Below are 18659 nucleotides of genomic sequence, written 5' to 3' on the forward strand. Positions count from 1 at the left end.
TCAGCCTCTTCCAAATCCTATTTTTCCTCTTTCTTTCCTTCCTTCCAGTATTTTGACTTCCTTTAGAGTGGGGCTGCAATTGCTCTTAATGATTAATTAAATGGGGGCTTTGGTGCGCTTCAGAGGTGTGTAGAAAGGTGTTAAAGTGCTTGTGTGTAGTTTACAACTTGAAACAATGTTACAAATGTGTACTATGTGCCTATTTTACATAATACTGCTATATCTATGATTAACTTGTGTAAATATTGTTTCCAATGCGGTTATATAGCATACAACTGTACTTCTTATAAGTGCTATTTTAAAGGTGCTCAGTGCTTTTAGCCCCCGTTCACACTAAGGCGACCTGTGAGGCGACCTGGTCGCCTCACAGGTCGCCGTAGGTCGCCTCCCACAGGGAAGCTGCGGACCCCTTCTAATAGGAGCGACACAAGTCGCTCCGACTTAGAAAAAGGGTCTGGAGCTTCTTTGGGGCGACCAGGAGGCGACCGCCATAGACTTCAATGTTATGAATTCCGTGGCGGCCGCTCCGATGTTGCGGCGCGCTGCTCGCACCGAGACCTCGGAGGTCGCGGTGCGAAGTAGTGTCGCCCCTATGTGAACGGGAGCTTAGTGTTGGTCACAATAAAAATATTGCTAGACACTTCATAAACAATGTATCAAATATGTGCAAATAGGCGAATACACACATCCTAAAATATCCAGTCCAAACCGTTATATAACATAAAATTGTGCTTCTTATAGGTGCTATTTAAAGGTGCTCAGTGCTTATAGTGATAATCCCTATAAAAATATAAATATAACTAGACAATTCATAAAACAATGTATCAAATATGTGCAAATATGCAAATACACATATCCTAAAATGTCCAGTCCAAACAGTGCATAAATCCAATCTTCAATAAACAAGCTGCTTCAAATTGCTTGACATATAAAAAAAAAACAATATTGTGAATAACGGTGAATAAGTGGTGTGGCTTCTTTTCCTTCACCTTGTGCCTGTGATTACACTTCTAGGTGTGCTAAATTCTCACCTCAATTACGAGGGTAATACGCCTGTATTATGTATCTGGGAAGATAAGGGTTCCTTATCCTCCTCTGCTCCAGCGTGGTGTCTTGTTGGCAGCGGATCCTACCAGGGGGATCCTGTCTATCTTTCCGATCTCTTATGATCACTTGGGGCTCCTTTAAATGGTTTCCTCAGGGTACGGTCTCCTTAAGTATATATATATATATCTCTTCCTTAGGGGCTCATTAAAAGGATGGGGCCATCATGGTGCAGTATTATAAACTTTTATTAGACAATAACGTAGCAAACTTACATGTAAAGTAGGGATGCACCGAAATGAAATTCTTGGCCGAAGCCGAATAATAGAAAAATGCTTGGCCGAAGGCCGAATACCGAACGCGGTGTTTCGCATTTTTTCCATTTATTTATTTTGCCAATTTTTTGTCCTCTCTCTTGCCCTCTCGTTTGTCTCTCTCTCTCTCTTGTCCTCTCATGTCTCTCTCTCTCTCCCTAAATGTTACTGTAGGGAATGGGATTCAGTGCACACTGCAGCCTTGTACCATAGGGTTAATGTTAGTGACACTGTAGGGATTGGGAAGGATGCCGGGAATGGAAATCAGCAAGCATGCAGGCAGCCTTGTAAATTTTAATTGCAGATACAGGGCACTGGGCAGGTCAGGGTTAATATGGTAACATCAATTACTCAGTGACAGTCAGTCAGTGTCAGTGTGGACTCGATCAGATTATACAGTGACAGACAGTCTCTCATAGTGGTGGTAGTAGGAGGCTGGAGGTGGACTAGTAGGAGCCTGGAAAGGAGCACAGCCGCATACATACATTACTCACTCGTGCACTGCAGCCCGCCCCACACATTCAGTGAGTCTTACTCTCCTCCCTAGTTTTTTCAATGGCACATTCAGGAAGCCAATCACGCCGTGAGTAGCGGCACAGCGGAACCAATCAGGTGTGCAGGCACGCGTGATTGGTTCGCTGTGCAGCTAATCACGGCGTGATTGGCTCTCTGAATGTGCCATTGAAAAAACTAGGGAGGAGAGTAAGACTCACTGAATGTGTGGGGCGGGCTGCAGTGCACGAGTGAGTAATGTATGTATGCTCACCGCTGAAGTGTCCCGGCTTCACGGAAGTCTGTGAGTCCTCCTGTCCTCCTCCGAGTCCCTTCCCCCTGCGGCGATATGAATATCGCCTACGGCCACAGAACGATAGTCGATATCATATCGACTATCGTTCAGCCCTATTGTTCGGCACAAAATTATTCGGCCTTTTGACTTATTCGGCCGAACACCGGAAGTGCTATTTTTTCTATTTTCGGCCGAATAATGTTCGGCCGCCGAATATTCGGTGCATCCCTAATGTAAAGACTAAGTCACATTTTGCTTTGGGATCAAATACTTATTTTACTCACTCACTCACTCTAGAGACTCTAAGACTCTTATTTCCGGCATCCGAACATCAAACAACGCTACGGGAGCTCTGTCCCGTCTCACGCGTCACTTCCAGGTTCCTCCTACGCGTTACGTCACGAGGTCACGTGACTTCCTCAGGGATGATGAGGGGATTCCCTGAGGAAGTCACATGACCTTTTGACGTAACGCGTAGGAGGAACCCGGAAGTGACGTGTGAGACGGGACAGAGCTCCCGTAGCGTTGTTTGATGTTCAGATGCTGGAAATAAGAGTCTTAGAGTCTCTAGAGTGAGTGAGTAAAATAAGTATTTGATCCCCTAGCAAAATGTGACTTAGTACTTGGAGAAACCCTTGTTGGCAAGCACAGAGGTAGGACGTTTCTTGTGGTTTTGTTACCAGGTTTGTATACAACTCAGGAGGGATTTTGGTCCACTCTTTTTTACTGTCCTTCTCTAAATCCTTAAGGTTTTTTTATCTGTCGCTTGGTAACTTGAATTTTCAGCTCCCTCCCATACATTTTCTGTAGGATTAGAATCTGGAGACTGATTAGGCCACTCCATGACCTTTTTAATATGCTTCTACTTGAGCCACTCCTTTGTTGCTTTGGCAGTATGTTTTAGGTCATTGTCATGCTGGAAGACCCATCCACGACTCATCTTCAATGTTCTGGCTGAGGGAAGAAGGTTCTCATCCAAGATTGTGCAATTCATGTTACCGTTCATTGGCCCCTCAATGCAGCAAAGTCAGCCTGTGTCTTTAGCAGAGAAATCGCTCCAGGAAGCATAATGTTTCCACCTCTGTGCTTGACTGTAGTGATGGTAGTGTTAGGATCATAGTCAGCATTTTTCTTCCTCCAAACATAGCAAGTCAAGTTAATGCCAAAGAGCTCAATTTTGGTCTCATCTGACCACAGCACTTTCTCCCAATCCTTCACTGAATCATTTAGATGTTCATTGGCAAACTTACAGATGGGCTTGTACATGTGCCTTCTTGGGTTGGGGGACCTTGCGGGTGATGCAGGATTTCAATCCATAGCAGCGTATTGTGTTACCAACTGTTTGTTTGGGGACTGTGGTCCCAACTGGCTTGAGATCATTCACAAGCTTCTCCCGTGTAGTACTGGGCTGACCCCTCACTTTTATCAGGGTCATCCTTACCCCATTAGGCAAAAATCTTGCATTGAACTCCAGACCGAGGGCGATTTGATGGTTATTTTGTATTTCTTTCACTTGCGAATAACCGCTCCACATAATGTGTATGTATGTATGTATGTGTGTGTGTGTGTGTGTGTGTATATATATATATATATATATATATATATATATATATATATATATGTGTGTGTGTGTGTGTATATGTGTGTATATGTATACACACACACACACACACTCACTCACACAGATATATATATATATATATATATATACACATATACTAGTGTGTATGTATAGAGAGATCGATCTGTGTGTGTATGTATTTTTATATATATATATCTGTGTGTGTGAGATAGAGGGAGGGAGGGATGTGTATAAATATAATGTGTGTGTGTGTATATATATTCAGAACAAGGTCATGTTACCAGTGGGGTACCTCAGGGATCTGTACTGGGACCAATTTTGTTTAATATCTTCATAAGTGATATTGCAAAAGGCCTCGATGGTAAGGTTTGTCTTTTTGCTGATGACACAAAGATATGTAACAGGGTTGATGTTCCTGGAGGGAAACGCCAAATGGAAAAGGATTTAGGAAAACTAGAAGAATGGTCAGAACTCTGGCAACTGAAATTTAATGTGGATAAGTGCAAGATAATGCACCTGGGGCGTAAAAACCCAAGGGCAGAATATAGAATATTTGACGCAGTCCTGACCTCAGTATCCGAGGGAAGGGATTTAGGAGTAATTATTTCAGAAGACTTAAAGGTGGGAAGACAATGTAATAGCAGCACGAAATGCCAGCAGAATGCTTGGATGTATAGGGAGAGGTATAAGCAGTAGAAAGAGAGAAGTGCTTATGCCGCTGTACAGAACACTGGTGAGACCTCACTTGGAGTATTGTGCGCAGTACTGGAGGCCATATCTCCAGAAGGATATAGATACTCTAGAGAGAGTTCAGAGAAGAGCTACTAAACTAGTACATGGATTGCAGGAAAAAACTTACCAGGAAAGGTTAAAGGACCTTAACATGTATAGCTTGGAAGAAAGAAGAGACAGAGGGGATATGATAGAAACTTTTAAATACATAAAGGGAATCAACTCGGTAAAGGAGGAGAGCATATTTAAAAGAAGAAAAACTACCACAAGAGGACACAGTTTTAAATTAGAGGGGCAAAGGTTTAAAAGTAATATGAGGAAGTATTACTTTACTGAGAGAGTAGTGGATGCATGGAATAACCTTCCTGCAGAAGTGGTAGCTGCAAATACAGTGAAGGAGTTTAAGCATGCATGGGATAGGCATAAGGCTATCCTTCATATAAGATATAAGATGGGGCCAGGGACTATTCATAGGATTCAGATATATTGGGCAGACTAGATGGGCCAAATGGTTCTTATCTGCCGACACATTCTATGTTTCTATATATATATATATATATATATATATATATATATATATATATATATATATATATATATATATATATATATATATATATATATATTATATTTATATTTGTATATGTATGTATGTGTGTGTGTGTATATATATATATATATATATATATATATGTGTGTGTGTGTGTGTGTGTGTGTATATATATATATATATATATATATATATATATATATATATATATATATATATATATATAAAGGGCTGAAGGATATTCAATGTTCACATCGTGCTTTGAGCGTGGGCGATAGTCACATTGAAATTCTGGAATGAACAGTTTTGGTTAATCTTTCAACGTTGGACCTCTTGATTGCATGGACATCCACTAACCAGGATTCATTCCGTACCATGATTGAGGCTTACATCAACCATCGGGTAGGAGCCAGACATCTGACAGCTCAAAGAATAGTTTACAGAGCCAGCATTGGGCTGCAACTTTACATTTCAGCCCTCTCTACAGTGTACAGTCTAGGCATGGGAAAATTGCCAGACAGAATTCCTCAGTCAGCAGTCTGGACTCTGAAAAGAATGGTCTACTCACCTAGAGGTGTTTCAAGTGCACTGTCGCAGGTGGGGGTGCCAAATATGGGCCTCCTGGCTTCCAGGTTCAACAGAAATCTCTGGTGATCTGCAAGTTTTTCTGCAGTTCCAGGGATCCTCTAGCTATAGCAGTGGATGTTCTGGTGACATCATGACCTCTACCGAATGTTCGCTTTTCCTCCTCTAAAACTTTTCTCCTCTGCTCCGCAGGATCGAGGTGAATAGCATCACACCAACTGGCCCAGGTGTTGTGGTACTAGAACCTCATAAGATTCCTGCAGGACTCCCTGTGGGCTCTCCAGATCGCCCAGATATTCTATCTCAAGGATCACTTAACAAGCTTTTCAGTTGCTGGCTTTAAAGGTCTGGCTGTGAAGCCCAAGCACTTAGACTAGGGTTTATCTGATTGTTATCCCTACACTTTTCACACAGGAAATTGGCAACTCGTGAAGTTCACCTGTGGACATTACCTAGGGTGGTCTGGATGCAAATGAATTCAGCTTAGGAATGCCCACTCCTCCTGACTGACATGTATCCATTGAGGTTGTTTGATAGTTGTAAAAATCCTGTTAAGGAGCAGCCCACTGCTTGCATTAGGGCCGAGGGCTCTTGATGGGTGTATTAAGGCAGGATGCTGTAATTTTAGGAAGCTATGTGCAGCACCTTGCTGCTCCCTCCCACATCCATGTTCTGCCTGCATTGCATAGATATGCACAGAGAACAAATCGTGAGACAACTGGGGATCAAGGTATGTCTTGCAAATTGGTTTTCTGTTTGCATGTGTTTATTAGAGGGAAGAAGGCGGAACCAGGAAAGGCAAAATATAACTAGATTAAACTTCAGCTTTATGCTGATGTGTTTTTTTAGGTATACTGTATTGGTTGCTTATGGAAGATGGCAAATCTAGAGCATAGGAGTACTGCTTTCTCACATTTTGCAAACTCATGTGCATGTAAATGTCTAATATTTTTCCTTTGCCCATCAGGATCTTGGCAATGTAGCTTCTGGTGAATCCGTGGATGAAGACATTCCTCCTCCATCAGTTTCTTTGCCTAAGCTTGCTGCCCTTCTCAGAGTGTTTAGTACTGTTGTACGAAGTATTGGGGAACGTTTCAGTCCAATTCGAGGACCTCCCATTACCGAAGCATATGTCACAGATGTAAGTATATAAATCAGCCCTGTACAGATTTTGGCAGTTTTTTTTCCCCCTGCTACAGTTTTTTTTTTTTCTGTTCTGAAGCTGTTTTCTGTCATCTTGTCTATGGTCATTGGCTGAATCATACTGTTTAATCTGTGTCAGCTTCTTATGTTAGAATTCCTCTACATGAATGAAAAGTGTATTTATTCAAAGATCTGATTTGTCGTAGGTAATTTATTTGAAGCCTTAAAATGTGGTTGTTCTCATTTTACATACCCTTTTTTAAATAGAGCTCTGCAGATATCTGGAGTACTTTTTGGTGTACAGAGTCTTGTATTTAGGAGATGGGTGTATATGTTCACAAAAAAAATCAGTTTAAAAAAAAAAGAAATAGGCTTCTCAAATTCACTGCATATTTACACTCTGCCTCTCAGTGTGGATCATGTGGGACTGTGAGGGTTTTGTGATTAGTGTTGTGATTGTAAGACCCCGTTCACACTGGGGCGACCCGACTTTCGGTGGCGACCTGTGAAGTCGCAGTGCGCAGCTCGCACCGCGACCTCGGAGCGGCCGGCACGGACTTAATATCATTGAAGTCAATGCAGGTCGCCCCAAAGAAGCTCTGGACCCTTTTTCCAAGTCGGAGCGACTTGTGTCGCTCCTATTAGAACGGGCCACAGCTACTCTATGGCAGGCGACCAGGTCACCTGACAGGTCGCCCCAGTGTGAACGGGGTCTAAATGGGACTCTCAATGTTAGGTAAGCTATATGAGGAGTGGTAAGTGTGAATTTAAAAAAAAAACAGACCTGACTGTAGAAATGTGTGAATTTGTGTAAGTCCTCTTAAGTGAAGTACTTGTACATTTGTTTTCTTTTACCTTTAGATTCTTTATCGAGTAATGAAGTGTGTAACAGCAGCCAATCAGGTATTTTCTTCAGAGATTGTGCTGACAGCTGCCAATGAATGTGTGGGTGTGCTGCTTGGCAGTATGGATCCTAGCATGGCAATTCACTGTGAGATGGTAATTTCATATGGATTAGACCAACTGGAGAATTGCCAAGCATCCGGTACAGATTACATTATCTCAGTCCTGCATTTACTTACTCTGGTAAGCCACTGCTTAAATTCTCCCTCTTAAAAACTGCGTAAACATTTTAACAGTTAGGTCTATTGTCTTGTTGACAGGAATGAGAAATAATTTAATGTATACTTTGTCTACGATAATGTTCCAACCATGTATCGTCTTCTTCTTAACTGTAGGGGATTTCTTGCAAACTATACTAAAAATGCATTTGAAGATTTTCAAATTAACTTAAAAATATTCATATGAAAATTCTCTGCGGTCGATGACTCGATTAGTGCTGTTTGAAAGTATTTAACATTAAAATTTTGGAACAAATATACTAACCATGCGAAATCCATGTGCACTGTTAGAAATTCAAGAAAAATGTTACATCTGCTCCTTTGAAGTGGTTGTAAACCCATTTTAAAGTCTTTTTGCCTGTAGGTAAGCCTATATTAAGGCTTACCTACAGGTGATATAAATATCTCCTAAACATGCACCGTTTAGGAGATATTTTCAGTGCATGCAGCCGATGACGTCATCGGCCCATGCGCTCTGAAGGAACGGCCACCCGTGCCGTTCCTTCAGAGCCCTATGCCGTGAACGGCGGCTCCCGCCCGCATGCGCGGGATTGATGTAATCGCGCCTCCAGCCAATAAGATGGCCGGAGGACACGAACAAGGAAGCAGGACGGCCGTACATGTCGGCCGCTCTGTCACTGGGTGGGCGGCACTGTGAGGGCTTCGTTTTAAGGTAAGTATTTCATAATGAGCTAAGTATTTCATAATGAGCTAGTATGTGATGCATACTAGCTCATTATGCCTTTGTCTTTACAGGTTTTTTTTTTTTCTCATTTTTTTTCTTTGAGGGTTTACTTCCTCTTTAAATGTTTTCATTACTACGGTAAAAATTGAATGTGGATTTGACCCAACTAATGATTATAAAATTAAACGCTTATTCTTAAAAAGAAAAACTTTAAATTAAATTCTACTATGTTATAGCCAGCTTTGGTCTTCTAATTACCAATGTGCATAGTTTGATGTCCTGACAAAGTAGTTCTTCGAGGGGCAGTTGTGGTCAAGGATGTCTTGGGACCCTAAAGAAATTTTCCAGTTGCTAAGAGCATTTAGATCTGTGTTAACCTGTGCTAATATTTTTCCTTCAAAATAAAACCATTTTTTTTTTTGGTCCATGTATGGTGCAATTAAACGCATGGCAGTACACCAGACGTTCTTAACCTAATGAACTGTACCAGTCTTATATTTACGTGTATCTTGATACTCTTAAGGGCCAGTTCACACCATAGAAGCGCAGTCCAGATGCGGTCGGGATGCTTTTTTGCATGCACGTTTTTGATGCGTTCCTGTGCATTTTTTCCTTTTTTTTTTTTTCTTCACCTTAAGTCCCCATTCACACTGGGGCGACCTGTCAGGCGACCTTGTCTGAATGTACTGGACTTCATGTGGTGTGAATTTGCCCTAAGGGCAGTTAAGAACACTTACCAGATAGTTGGATCCAGGGCTAATTTACACTGTAAATATTTTTGCGTTTTTTTTATAAATATATATATATTTTTTTTTTTTTTTCAGATGGTTGAACAAATTAATACTAAACTACCCTCAACTTTTGTGGAGAAACTTTTTGTACCAGACTCAAAGCTGCTTTTGATACGTTACCATAAGGAAAAGGAGGTAGGATTTTTTTTTTTTTTTTGTATATATTATTATACAGCTCAAAAGTTTACATACCCTGGCAGAATTGATGATTTTTTTGGCCATTTTTCAGAGAATATGAATGATGAAACAAAATCTTTTCTTTCACTCATCGTTCGTGTTTGGCTGAAGCCATTTATTATCAAGCAACTGTATTTACTCTTTTTAAATCGTAATGACAACAGAAACTACCCAAATGACCCTGATCAAAAGTTTACATACCCCATTTCTTAATACGGTCTATTGCCTCTTTTAACATCAATGACAGCTTGAAGTCTTTTGTTGCATTTTTGGATGAGGCTCTTTATCTTCTCAGATGGTAAAGCTGCCCATTCTTCCTGTAAATTCTTGGGCTGTCTTGCATGAACTGCACGTTTTTAGATCTCCCTGAGTGGCTCAATGATATTGAGGTCAGGAGACTGAGATGGCCTCTTCAGAACCTTCACTTTATTCTGCTGTAGCTAATGACAGGTCAACTTGGCCTTGTGTTTAGGATCATTGTCATGTTGGAATGTCCAAGTACATCCCATGAGCAGTTTCCGGGCTGATGAATGCAAATTTTCCTCCAGTATTTTTTGATAACATACTGCATTCATCTTGCCATTAATTCTGACCAAATTTCCTGTGCCTTTTTGTAGCTCACACATCCCCAAAACATCAGCGATCCACCTACGTATTTCACAGTAGGAATGGTGTACCTTTCATCATAGGCCTTGTTGACTCCTCTCTAAATGTAGCGTTTATGGTTGTGGCCAAAAAGCTCAATTTTGGTCTCATCACTCCAAATGACTTTGTGCCAGAAGGTTTGAGGCTTGTCTCTTTGCTGTTTGGCATATTGTAAGCGGGATACTTTGTGGCATTTGCGTAGTAATGGCTTTCTTCTGGCAACTTGACCATGCAGCCCATCTTTCTTCAAAGGCCTCCTTATTGTGCATCTTGAAACAGCCACACCAAATGTTTTCAGAGTCCTATATTTCACCTGAAGTTATCTGTGGGTTTTTCTTTACATCCAGAACAATTTTCCTGGCAGTTGTGGCTGAAATTTTAGTTGGTCTACCTGACTGTGGTTTGGTTTCAACAGAACCCCTCATTTTCCACTTCTTGATTAAAGTTTAAACACTGCGGATTGGCATTGTCAATTCTTTGGATATCTTTTTAAATCCCTTTCCTGTTTTACACAGTTCAACTACCTTTTCCTGCAGATCCTTTTGACAATTCTTTTGCTTTCCCCATGACTCAGAATCCAGAAATGTCAGTGCGGCACTGGATGAAAGATGCCAGGGTCTGTCAGGAGTCCAGAAACTGATTGAGCTTTTATACGCACGCACACGCACACGCACACACACATACACATACACATACACATACACATACACATACACATACACATACACATACACACACACACACACACACACTAATTACAAGCAAACACATCACAGGTGAGGATGGATACCTTTTAATAGCCATTCAAACCCCTTTGTGTAAACTTGTGCGCATGTTATTAGGCCAAAATCACCAGGGTATGTAAACTTTTGATCAGGGTCATTTGGGTAGTTTCTGTTGTCATTATGATTTAAAAAGAGTAAACACAGTTGATTGATAAATGGCTTCAGCCAACCACTAACCATGAGTGAAAAAGGTTTTTGTTGATATTTTCAGAAAACTGGGCCAAGAAATCATAAATTCTTCCAGGGTATGTAAACTTATGAGCACAACTGTATAGTGCTGATTTTACTGGTTCCCGCTTTGCTTTTGTCGACCCAGTCAATTTACCAGAGGTGGGGGACTCAAGTCACATGACTTGACTTAAGTAAGACTTAAGTCACCAGTTTGAGGACTTGAGACTTGCTTGACTAAAATTAATAAAAGACTCGACTTTGACTTGGTATTCATGACTTGAGACTTGACTTTGACTTGAGACATATGACTCGAAATGACTTTACTTTTTTTAAGTTATTAAATATTCGCATTTTCTCAAGATGTGTTAAAGCAAAATGAATGTGCCTGTCATGTTTCTGACACCACAGTCACTTAAAACACCTCAGTGTGTTCTGATTTTTAGGACACTGGCTGTTTAACAATGGAAACACTTAACATGTTTTTAGTGACTGTGGTGTTTAAACATGACCGGACGAAGGATTTTGAGCTGTTTTGGCATTCAAAGTGTTTCTTTAATATGCCAAGAAAAAAGCACTTTTGTTAATGTTGAAATTAAAGCAAAACCTTTCCTGACCACTGACTTTTAACTGATTTAAAGGTGAAAATTGGGGTAGATCTGTATTTTGACTTGATTTGTGACTTGACCAAAATGACTTGACTTGCTTGACTTCTAGCAGGCACTCGACTTGACTTAGAAGGTATAAACTCCGCGCAAACATCTCTATTTGGATGTGCAAAAGGAAAAAAATTTGCAAATATAAAGTGAGAGTGAGAGTATAATATATAAAATATATAGATGCAGGTGTATTATAAATTAGAAAGTGTAATTGTAAGGCTGCAGCCTCCCCGAATATTAGTCCGGAGACTAAATATAAAATGAATGATAGATGGGTGTTGGCGCTGACTTGGGTAAAAATTAGAAATCTGAATGCAATAAAAACATATTAGGTAGTAACTCAATAAAGTGACAAATGCAAGTGTTAGAATATCACAACATACAAAGTGCACACTTAAAGTGAATCATAAATAAGATATTGATCAAATAAGGTGCTTATCAGATAAGGTGCTTATCAAAATAAAGTGCTATCATGCACGTGCAAAATTCCCAACTGTATCCAACAGTATGATATAGGTGCTATAAGTGCTAATTATAAAAAGCAAATTAACTCTAAAATAGAGGGTATGGATATATATATATAAACACAGTCCAGATTGGCACTGGTGTGCATCAGAAAATTGAACAGTCCAATATGGTGAAGTCTCTAGAGTCCAGTGACTGTGTATAATGTGAAAAGTATCACATTAAAAAACAAGCAAATGGGTGGAAGGTCAGGTGACAAACACTCTACCGAAGGCTTAAACTTAAAGGAGTGACCCCGTGCTGGGCGGTGAGGTGCTGGTGATCCTTTCTGGTAGAAAAACTCACTCACCAGAAGCACCCACCCCACACAGGGGTATAAGGCGGTTGTATAAAGATCAAAGGATCTCAGTATCTCCCCTCCTCCTGGATCGGTAGGTCCTGGAAGTGGTCTCGGAGGTCCTAACTGCAGCTGTCCCTGGGGTAGCAGCGTTTCCTAATGATCTCCTATGGGCCGGGGATAGTCCGAGGTGTCCACCAGAAATATCTCACAGCCGTATGCCAAGGGACGACAGATAGACAGGGCACATATCGTAATAATGTCTAAACAGGTTTATTGGTGTATAAAACAGAGAGGTACTCGCATAGAAAGCAGATGTATAAGCATAGGTACGAGTGTGGAGCGCGATGCGGTCCAAGCCTCGTTCTCGATTCAGCAACCGGAAGTGACGCGACACGCCGTACGCGTTTCGTAATGAATACGTCTTCAGCAGCGTCGGTACACTTCCGCTGTGGTCCCTTATAACTACATGTGGTAGCTAGGCAACTAATTGTAAACAGGTCGGCAGGCTGTGGCGTGGCCCGGAAGAGGACTCCGGGACATAGGCTACATTAATATGGAGGTATCTATTAATATCCTTATTGGTTTGCAAATAGACTAAGTGTCTACAGAAACGCCAATGTAGTGTATTGGCCAGATGCATATGTAATAAACTGAACCTGTTTAAAAGATCAGTAAATGAAATATATTATATCCCCCGCTATTCACATGTAGATAGTCTGGGAGGAGACATGCATAATAAATTCTAGGCGATGGATATATCACTTAAATACTAAAATTACATATATAAAATTTAATCGGAACGATGGCCCTCTAGCTCCCCTCTCTTCCACATTTTATATACACACCCTCTTTTTCATATACACATTCTTCTTTTATATACACATTCTTCTTTGATTATATGCCTGTTTTTAATTTGCATTCCGATTTAAATTTTATATATGTCATTTTAGTATTTAAGTGATATATCCATCGCCTAGAATTTATTATGTATGTCTCCTCCCAGACTATCTACATGCGAATAGCGGGGGATATAATATATTTCATTTACTGATCTTTTAAACAGGTTCGGTTTATTACATATGCATCTGGCCATTAAATACACTACATTGGCGTTTCTGTAGACACTTAGTCTATTTGCAAACCAATAGGGATATTAATAGATACAGCCATATTAATGTAGCCTATGTCCCGGAGTCCTCTTCCGGGCCACTCCACAGCCTGCCGACCTGTTTACAATTAGTTGCCTAGCTACCGCATGTAGTTATAAGGGACCACAGCGGAAGTGTACTGACGCTGCTGAAGACGTATTCATTACGTAACGCGTACGGCGTGTCGCGTCACTTCCGGTTGCTGACTCGAACGAGGCTTGGACCGCATCGCGCTCCACACTCGTACCTATGCTTATACATCTACTTTCTATGTGAGTACCTCTCTGTTTTTTACACCAATAAACCTGTTTAGACGTTATTACGCTATGTGCCCTGTCTATCTGTCGTCCCTTGACATACGGCTGTGAGATATTTCTGGTGGACACCTCGGACTATCCCCGGCCCTTAGGAGATCATTAGGACCCGCTGCTACCCCAGGGACACCTGCAGTTAGGACCTCCTAGACCACTTCCAGGACCTACCGATCCAGGAGGAGGGGAGATACTGAGATCCTTTGATCTTTATACACCCGCCTTATACCCCTGTGTGGGGTGGGTGCTTCTGGTGAGTGAGTTTTTCTACCAGAAAGGATCACCTAGCACCTCACCGCCCAGCACGGGGTCACTCCTTTAAGTTTAAGCCTTCGGTAGAGTGTTTGTCACCTGACATTCCACCTATTTGCTTGTTTTTTTGGATACTTTTCACATATTGGACTGTTCAATTTTCTGCTGCACACCAGTGCCAATCTGGACTGTGTTTATATATATATATATATATATATATATATATATATATATATATAGTCTATCTCCGTACCCTCTATATTTTAGAGTTAATTTGCTTTTTATAATTGGCACTTATAGCACCTATATCATACTGTTGGATACAGTTGGGAATTTTGCACGTGCATGATGGCACTTTATTTTGATAAGCACCTTATCTGATAAGCACCTTATTTGATCAATATCTTATTTATGATTCACTTTAAGTGTGCACTTTGTATGTTGTGATATTCTAACACTTGCACTTGTCACTTTGAGTTACTACCTAATATGTTTTTATTGCATTCAGATTTCTAATTTTTACCCAAGGCAGCGCCAACACCCATCTTTCATTCACTTGACTTGCTTGCTTTTTGCCACAGTAACTAGGGACTTGCACATGTGACTTACTCCCATGTCTGCAATTTACTTGTAACTTGCGTATGTAAGCATGTCACACTGGGCAAGTAAAAAAAAAAAAATACGTGCATAAGAAGAGGTCACGTAAGGAAAATCTGTGTCATCAGTAGATGCAGTAATGTAGGCAGATTTGAAAATCTTCAATTTTCTTGGAATATTGTCACATATGGTGTGTTTGGATACTGGCAAATGGAAAAAAGTATAGGCATATCAAGCACTTGTGTATTTCATTGGCCAAAATAATTTACTCAGGCCATGGGAATGAACGAACGCTCAAGCGCTAAACTTGTCTACCAAAACGCATGCTGTTCCTGGACTAGCAGTTTTTCTCTAATCGTCTTCCAGGGCAGCACCTGAGAGAGAGGCTCCTCCCACCTGAAACAGGAAACTCATTAGTCCACCATTATAAAAATGCCAGTCATTCCTTCAGCCTCAGTTTGATTGTGTTTTCCTCCGCACCCACGGGAACTGCATTTGTTATTTTCTTGTCTCTGTGCTAGTTGCAGGAGGCTCCCCGACCAACCTCCCATCCAGGTCAGCTAGCCTTGGGCAGTGCGGGTCAGGGGCAGCACATTGGGGCAAGCAGGCCCATGCCTGCGGTTTCACCTTACGGAGAGGTATGCAACCACCCCCCCCCCCCCCAGCTATCAGGATGCCAGCACCCACCCCCCATCCCAGACTTTACCTGGCCATGACCCTGGCTTCCAGCTGGTCCCTCCGGCAGCCTTGCCTATCGGGCGCCCCTCCAGTCCAGGATTACCACATCGATGGCACGGTCATCAGGTCTCCGGCTTCCTGGACCTCCTCCCTATTGGAGGAGCAAGATGGTGGGACAGAAATGGCGCGTCACTTCCGGTGACGCACTTCTGGTCTGCAGCCATCTTGGAGGAGGCGAAATTCGACGATGGAGCAGTATACTTCTCCTGACGTCACTTGCGTGGCGCCAGGGCGAGTTTTAATACTGCAAACTAGCAAAACTAACAGAAGATTAATGGGGGGTCATTCTTTCACACACAAAGCTGGATCAGGTGGCTGACCATAGAATACCAGGACGGGTCAATACAGGTATGTCCACCATCTTGTTTGGGGGCAGGGCTGGAGCTGGGCAGTAAGCAGTTAAAGGCCCCTATGTTGCGGTTCCCTTTCTGAAACGGACCATGTCAGAGGCCTGCCCACCCTGCCCTGCAGATCCTGCTGGTCAGGACAGCTTCAAAGTAAGCTAAAGCACTCTGGAGTTCTCTGTCTTTTCCTCACCAACAAACTGCTTTTTCATTGTTGTGTATGGCAACTGCCTGCCTCACTGGTTTCTTTGTGCTTACAAAGACCCCAGAAGAGAAAAAGGCAAAGATCAGTAGCAAGGCATGCACCTCTTGCGGTCACAAGTTTCCACCAGAATGGGGGAAAAAAATCCTATGTCAGAAATGCATCAATAAAATGGTGGCCAAAGAATCACAGGGTTTCCTCCAAAAATCTGCTTAATTCCTTTAAAAAGGAGATTAAAAGCACAATGGGCCCCCTTCGTACAGCCATGGAAAAACTATAGGCTCCTGCAAGCTCCAGCCAGGCCAGCACACCATCTACCAACACGTCACCCATCCCCTCATGCAGCAGGGATGAGGTGGAGCAAGGATCTGATGCAGATAACTCAGATTTTCCCAAGACTCGGATAATGAGAACCCAGTATCAGAGGGTAAACTTTTTTTTCTCTGAAGACCTGGATTATTTACTGGGAGCCATTGCAGATAGACTGCGTATCAAAGAGCAAAAGATTTCAGCGCTTTCTCCACATAAGATGTACAAAGGTTTACAACCAAAAAAACCTAGAACATTTCCGGTACATGAATCTCTAAAAAAAACTTGGGCGTATGCTGCTATAGACCCCCCAACCAGAGGGAGGAGGGGGAGGCGGAGGCAGACCTCACAGATAGGATTGGCAGCAAGGATGGGAAATGTCATTATAATGGGGGACTTTAATTATCCAGATATAGACTGAGCGGAAGGAATCGCGCATTCAGCCAAGGTTCGGCAGTTCCTAAATGTTTTGCAGGACAATTTCATGGGTCAGATGGTGAACGCACCGACAAACAATGCGGTACTAGACCTACTGATTACCAACAATACAGACCTGCTCACGGATATAGAAATACGGGGCAACTTGGGAAACAGTGACCATAGGTCAGTTAGTTTTAGTATTAATCATAGTAATAGGAAACACAAGGGTAATATAAGGACACTGAATTTCAAAAGAGCCAATTTCCCAAAACTGCGCTCTTTGCTTGAAAATATCGAATGGGATAGAACCCTGGGAACAAAAAACACGGAGGAGAAATGGGAGTGCTTCAAGAGCATGCTAAACAAAGCGATAGCCCAGTGCATTCCTAAGCGAAATAAATACTAAAGAAAAGCCCTTCAAAAAATACAAGGCTGAGGGGTCATTGGCAGCATTCAAGCATTACAAAGAGTGTAATAAGAAATGTAAAGACGAAATCAAGGCGGCTAAAATAGAACATGAGAGACCTATAGCAGAAGAGAGTAAAAAGAACTCCAAGAAATTCTTTAAGTATATAAACAGTAAGAAAGCGAGGCCAGAACACATTGGCCCCATAAAAGACAAAGGAAATCTGGCCACAGTGGACAGGGAGAAGGTGGTAGTTTTAAATTCTTCTCTTCAGTCTTCACAAAAGAATCGGGGGGCTACACTAACCCAGCTTGTAATGCTAAATTAAATAATACACCTCAGGAAGTACAGCCATGGCTAACAGAAGATAGACTTAGAGCTAAACTAGAGAAACTTAACATAAATAAATCACCGGGACCGGATGGCTTGCACCCTAGGGTTCTTAAAGAGCTAAGCCAGGTGATTGCCAGACCATTATTCTTGATCTTTAAGGATAGTCTACAGACGGGTATGGTACCAGCTGATTGGAAAAAAGCCAACGTGGTACCAATATTTAAAAAAGGGCCGTGATATATCCCTGGTAACTATTGGCCGGTCAGCCTAACATCAGTAGTCTGCAAGATTTTGGAGGGGATGCGAAGAGACTACATACAAGAGTTTAGTAATGAAAACGGTATTATTATTAATAGTAATCAGTATGGTTTCATGAAAAATCATTCTTGCCAAACCAATCTATTAATCTTCTACGATGAAGTGAGCTGCCACCTAGATAAAGGTAAGCCTGTGGATATGGTGTGCCTGTGGATATGGTGTATCTGGACTTTGCAAAGGCCTTTGACACCGTTCCCCCACAAACGCTTACTGTACAAACTAAGGAATGTAGGTATATGGACTATAGGGTGAGTACCTGGATAGAGAACTGGCTCCAGGGGAGAGTCCAGAGGGTGGTGATTAATGGGGAGTACTCGGATTTGGCGGGTGTGGAAAGTGGACCAATCCTGTTTAATTTATTCATAAATGAGCTAGAGGAGGGGATATCTAGTACAATCGTAAGTATTTGCGGATGATACTAAACTAAGCATGCCAATATCTTCTATGCAGGATGTGGAAACCTTACAAGCGGACCTGAACAAAATAATGGGGTGGGCAACTACATGGCAGATGAGGTTTAATGTTGAAAAATGTAAAGTAATGCACTTGGGCATAAAACACGAAAGCAAGCTACTCACTAGGTGGGGAAACTGGGAGAATCTAAGTTGGAAAAGGATCTGGGGGTCCTAGTGGACAACAGGCTTGGCAGTGGCATGCAATGCCAAGCCCCTGCAAGCAAAGCCAACAGAATACTGACATGTATAAAAA

At 41.8% G+C, this 18659-nt stretch overlaps 1 protein-coding gene across 4 annotated transcripts in view; it reads left to right on the plus strand.

The window, feature by feature from the left end:
* Positions 1-18659, plus strand: part of SMG1 (SMG1 nonsense mediated mRNA decay associated PI3K related kinase) — a 795166-nt gene that overhangs the window by 114562 nt on the left and 661945 nt on the right. For all 4 annotated transcript variants that reach the window (XM_082260927.1, XM_082260924.1, XM_082260925.1 and 1 more), the window contains exons 10-12: positions 6562-6735; positions 7599-7823; positions 9368-9469. In XM_082260927.1, coding sequence (XP_082117053.1) covers positions 6562-6735; positions 7599-7823; positions 9368-9469 — 501 coding nt within the window. The remainder of the gene's footprint in view (positions 1-6561; positions 6736-7598; positions 7824-9367; positions 9470-18659) is intronic.

Source organism: Pelophylax lessonae (genome assembly GCF_965119305.1).
Source record: "Pelophylax lessonae genome assembly, chromosome: 6".
NCBI lineage: Eukaryota > Metazoa > Chordata > Amphibia > Anura > Ranidae > Pelophylax > Pelophylax lessonae.